Here is a 5,138-nt window from a genome sequence, read left to right on the forward strand (position 1 = left end):
ACACACACACACACACACACACACGGGATTAAACATATCTAATAACAAATAAAATTGAAGAAAAAGGTTCCAAACCACAGTAAAAGTGCCACATCTTTGATCCCAGGCAGACAGGTGCCACATCTTTGATCCCAGGCAGACAGAAGTAGATGGATCCCTGGGAGTTCAAAGCCGGGTTCGTCTGCATACTGAGTTAGTTACAAGCCAGCCAGGAATACATATTGAGACTCTTGTCTTTTAAAAAAAAAAAAAAAAGTGTGAAGACACTTTCCTCTATCCCAGCACTTGGGAGAGAGGGGAAGAAACATATGAGTCAGCCTGGTCTACACAGCAAGTTCCAGGCTAACTAGGATTGACATAGTGAGGTCCTGACTCAAAATTAAAAGTTGGCTACAGATATTACTATAGCCATTGGTCAGTCTGGTGGCTCCTTGTTTATTTTATTTTATTTTATTTTTTTGTTTTATCGAGACAGGGTTTCTTTGTATAGCCCTGGCTGTCCTGGAACTCACTCTGTAGACCAGGCTGGCCTCGAACTCAGAAATCTGCCTGCCTCTCTGCCTCTCAAGTGCTGGGATTAAAGGTGTGCACCACCACTGCCCGGCCTGGTGGCTCCTCGTACTTTTATTTTTTTTAAGATTTATTTCTTTGTTTCATGTATATGAGTACACACTGTAGCTGTACAGATAGTTGTGAGCCTTCATTTGGTTGTTGGGAATTGATTTTTAGGACCTCTGCTTGCTCTGGTAGACCCTGCTCACTCAGTCCCTGCTCACTCCAGCCCAAAGATGTATTTATTATTATAAATAAGTACACTGTAGCCCAGCAGTGGTGACGCACCCCTTTAATCCCGGGACTTGGGAGGCAGAGACAGGCGGATTTCTGAGTTCAAGGCCAGCCTGGTCTACATACAGAGTGAGTTCCAGGGCAGCCAGGGCTACACAGAGAACCCCTGTCTAGAAAAAACAACAACAACAACAATAATAATAATAATAATAATAATAATAACAATTACACTGTTGCTGTCTTCAGACACATCAGATCTCATTACGGGTGGTTGTGAGCCATCATGATGTGGTTGCCGGGATTTGAACTCAGGACCTTCCAAAGAGCAGTCAGTGCTCTTACCTGCTAATCATCATCTCACCAGCTCCCGGGTCCTCATATTTAACTCAACATACCATTCTTCCTTTAAACAAACAACATGAAAGACTTCAGTGAGAATATTGGAAGTCTTTTTTTTTTTTTTTTTTGAGACAGGGTTTCTCCATGTAGCCCTGGCTGTCCTGGAACTCACTCTGTAGACCAGGCTGGCCTCGAACTCAGAAATCCACCTGCCTCTGCCTACCAGGTGCTGGGATTAAAGGCGTGCGCCACCACCGCCCAGCTGAATATTGGAAGTCTTAAATTGACTTTGGTGATGCCTGTACTGTCTACATTCTGGAGCAGACATACAAAGAATATTGTCTTTATTACTAAGCGCTATGTAAACCTTTATTTATTTATTTATTTATTTATTTATTTATTTATTTATTTATTTAAACTTTTAATGATGAAAACAAAAATATACCTAAAAGTGAAGCTTCTGGAAAAACCATTTGTTTTTCCCTGCCTTGTATCACTCCTCAAACTTGACCTTGGCCTCCTGCTTGACCTTGATTTTCAAAGCTGGGTCCCTGAACACATCCTTGTTGACAACAGTCTTGTCCAAGGAGATATCCACAGAGTACCTTTTGGGCATGAGGTGGCTGTAGTTATAAACTTTCACAAAGGACTTGATCTTCATTTTCTTCTTGCCCAGGGCAGCTGTCATTTTTGGGGGATAGCGGTCAATTCCAGCCACCAGGGAATGGCTGTAAGGGCGGTCCAAGGTGCCATTGTCAATGTTCTTCACAATGAAGGCTTTGTGTTCTGAGTAGCATCTAGCCAGGACCAGCACCACTTTTCCGGCTTACGTGAACTTGCCCATTTCGACAGCAAGGAGTGGGCACCCAGCAGAAAGGAAACCTCGATATTTTGAATGTGCTGTTCATTCTTTGCCTAACTATAAGAATCACATCCGGGACATATTTGTATTAGCCCAGCAAATAAGCAGAAGGTAGAACAGTTATTCTTTTGTTCTATGATTTCTACTTAGGGGCTTATAGTCCATCTGTTTATTGTTTAAAATATTCATATCTCACCAAGTAGTGGTGGCCATCCTTTTAATCCCGGCATTCTGAGAGACAGAGGCAGGTGGGTCTCTGTGAGTTCGAGGCCAGCCTGGACTACAGATTGAATTCCAGGATAGCCAGGGCTACATAGAGAAACTCTGTCTCAAAATAAGTAAATAAATAAATAATGATATTCTTATATTATTTCTTATGTCACAAATTACATACGTGTTCTATAGAATATATTATTATATACATATACATACATACATATATAAATATCTCTGAAAATGGAATCATTGGAACCCAATTCTAAAAGTATTGTTTCTTTTTAAAGCTTCCTCATGCCTAAAAGTTGTCAGAGGAGGGCTTAAGAGATGGGCCAGAGGGGCTGGAGTGAAGGCTCAGCAGTTAAGAGCTCCAGTTGCTCTTCCAGAGGACCAGGGTTCAATTTCTAGTACCTACATGACAGCTCACAACTGTCTGTAACTTCAGTTCCAGGGGACCTGGCACTCTCACACCAACATCCATGGAGGCAAAATGCCAGTGCACATAAAAATAAATGAAATCTAGCTGGACAGTGGTGGCACACTCCTTTGATCCCAGCACTTGGGAGGCAGAGGCAGGCAGATTTCTGAGTTCAAGGTCAGCCTAATCTACAGAGTGAGTTCCAGGACAGCCAGGGCTACACAGAGAAACCCTGTCTCGAAAAACCAAAAAGCAAAAGAAAAAAAGATTAAAAAAAATGGGAGAGAGGGTGGTGTAAAAGTAACTCCGAAGCCCAAGAGGGAGGAGGGTAAGATGTTACTCTGCATTTCTCCAGTTGGATGTAGATAGGGGTCAACCAGCCATGTTAGTCTAAAAGTGTCCAGTTGAAACAAGAAATGGCTGCTTTTAATTATACCACATTGTTCATCACATTAAAGAAAAAAGTCTCAAAAAAAAAAAAAAGTTTGAACAGCCAGGGTTAAGCAGAAACCAAAAAAAAAAAAAATTTATTTCAGGCCGGGCAGTGGAGACAGTAGTGGCCATGGTGGTCTCTTGGTGGCAGTGGTGGCCGTGGTAGCATGGCACAGTAGTGGCAGTGGTAGTGTGGCAGCAGTGGTGGCAATGATGGTGTAGCCCAGTCATGGCAGGGGTGGCAGCGGAGGCAGTGGTGGCATGGTGCTGTAGTGGCAGTGGTAGCAGTGATGGCGGTGATGGCAATGATGGCCATGGCGCAGTGGTAGTGTGGCAGCAGTGGTAGCAATGGTGGCAGTAGATGCAGTGGTGACAGTGGTGATCTGGCACAGTGGTGGCAGTAGTGGCAATGGCAGCAGTGGTGGCAGTGGTGGGGTGGTGAGGTGGTAGCAGTGATGGCAGTGGTGGCGTGGCACAGTGGTGGCAGTAGTAGTGTGTAGTGTGGTGGCAGTGGTAATGTGGTGCAGTGATGGCAATGGTGGCAATGGCAGCAGTGGTGGAGGTGGCAGCAGTGGTGGCAGGGTTGGTTATGGCCCAGTGGTGGCAGTGGTGGCAATGGTGGCAGTGGTAGTGTCGCAGGAGTGGCAGGAGTGGTGGCAGTGGTGGCCATGGTGGTATGATGCAGTGGTAGGTAATGTGGCAATGGCAGCAGTGGTGGCATTGGAGGCAGTGGTGGAAGTGGCAGCAGGGGTAGCAGTGGCAGCAGTGGTGGTAATGATGGCAATGGTGGCAGTGATGGCCAAGTGGCAGTGGTGGTACATACAGACCTTTAATGCCAGCACTGCGGAGGCAGAGGCGGTTGGATCTCTGTGAGTTGGAGACCAGCTTGGTTTATAGAGCAAGTTGTAGTAGTGCTAAAGCTGCATCCTGAAACCCTGTCTAGAACAACAACAACAACAAAAAACAACTAACCAACCAACCAACCAAAACACCCCAACCCAAAAAGGGCCATTCAAACTTAGCCTTTTGTAGAACAAAACCCAGGAAGAACCACTTTTGCCACTACTCCTCGTGGCAGTCTTCACGTGGGAGATGCTACGACAGGGTAGCCCTCCTTCTCTGTTTATACACAGAGGCAGACTTAAGCTAGGTTAGAATTACTTCACTCAATCTGTGAGGAGGACTGATGGAAAACCTTGTACGTAGAAGGTGGAAGTAGGAGGATCAGGAGTTTGGGGGCCAGCTTCAGCAGTATACTGTGAGGCCAGCCTGGGGTACATGAAACTCTATCTCAAAGAAACTACCAAAACCAAATATGAAATACAATACATTTCTTCTTCCATCGCTTAGGTGGCTGAGGCACTGGGGATTGCAGTAAGTCTGAAGCCAGCCTAGGTTACAGTGAGAACTTGGTCTCCAAACAAAACAAAACAACAGAAGGCCTCTACTTTAATTTAAACACTCCTTAAACTGGGCATGGTAGTAGACAAGCTCGGTCTTCATACTGAGTTCAGGCCTCTCAAGGCAACATAGAGAAAACCTGTCTCAAAACCAAAACAAACCATGAGCCAACTTTGACATGTTAAAGGGACAGACCTGCTTACTAAGGTGGCCCAAGAGTCTCAAGAGGTCGTAGGCTCTTGCTTCAGACTTTTGTTAAAAAGCCGCATTTTTTGGAGGGAAGCTTTCCCCATGTTTCCCCGAAATGAAAATCAAGCAAGGAAAGGTGAGTGCTGAAAAGAGAGCCATGCTTAAACAGAGACTTTGGCAACGAGGTCTGCCTAGTTCATGTCTGTAGGACAGAATGGAAGAGGAAACAGCCCCACCTGAGATCTCCAGATGGAGGTGCGGCCACGGTTAAAAGGTGAATCAAAGGAAGGTAAAGACGGTAGAGCCTTTTGGGGGGGGTCTTTGGGTCCGATGCCCCCACGCTTTTCCTCCCTCTCAGTCTGGGTCACCTTACAGCTTCTTTTGCATTACAATGTCCTTGGTGGGCCCGGCAGGTGGGATTAACTGTGAATTCACAGGGCTGGTGGGGCGTGGGTGCCACCTGGGTGCGGGGGTCGGGGTGGGGGTGGTAGGGGG

At 45.8% G+C, this 5,138-nt stretch overlaps 1 protein-coding gene and 1 pseudogene across 1 annotated transcript in view; one reads left to right on the plus strand and one right to left on the minus strand.

Moving 5' to 3' along the window:
* Positions 1-1,570: 1,570 nt before the first annotated feature.
* LOC116098321 lies at positions 1,571-1,969 on the minus strand (annotated as a pseudogene).
* A 1,600-nt stretch (positions 1,970-3,569) lies between these two features.
* Nanog (Nanog homeobox) overlaps positions 3,570-5,138 on the plus strand; it is a 7,656-nt gene continuing 6,087 nt past the window's right edge. The window contains exon 1 of the mRNA XM_031384062.1: positions 3,570-3,922. Coding sequence (XP_031239922.1) covers positions 3,570-3,922 — 353 coding nt within the window. The remainder of the gene's footprint in view (positions 3,923-5,138) is intronic.

The sequence above is a fragment of the Mastomys coucha genome, unplaced genomic scaffold, assembly GCF_008632895.1.
Source record: "Mastomys coucha isolate ucsf_1 unplaced genomic scaffold, UCSF_Mcou_1 pScaffold20, whole genome shotgun sequence".
NCBI classification, from domain to species: Eukaryota; Metazoa; Chordata; class Mammalia; order Rodentia; family Muridae; genus Mastomys; species Mastomys coucha.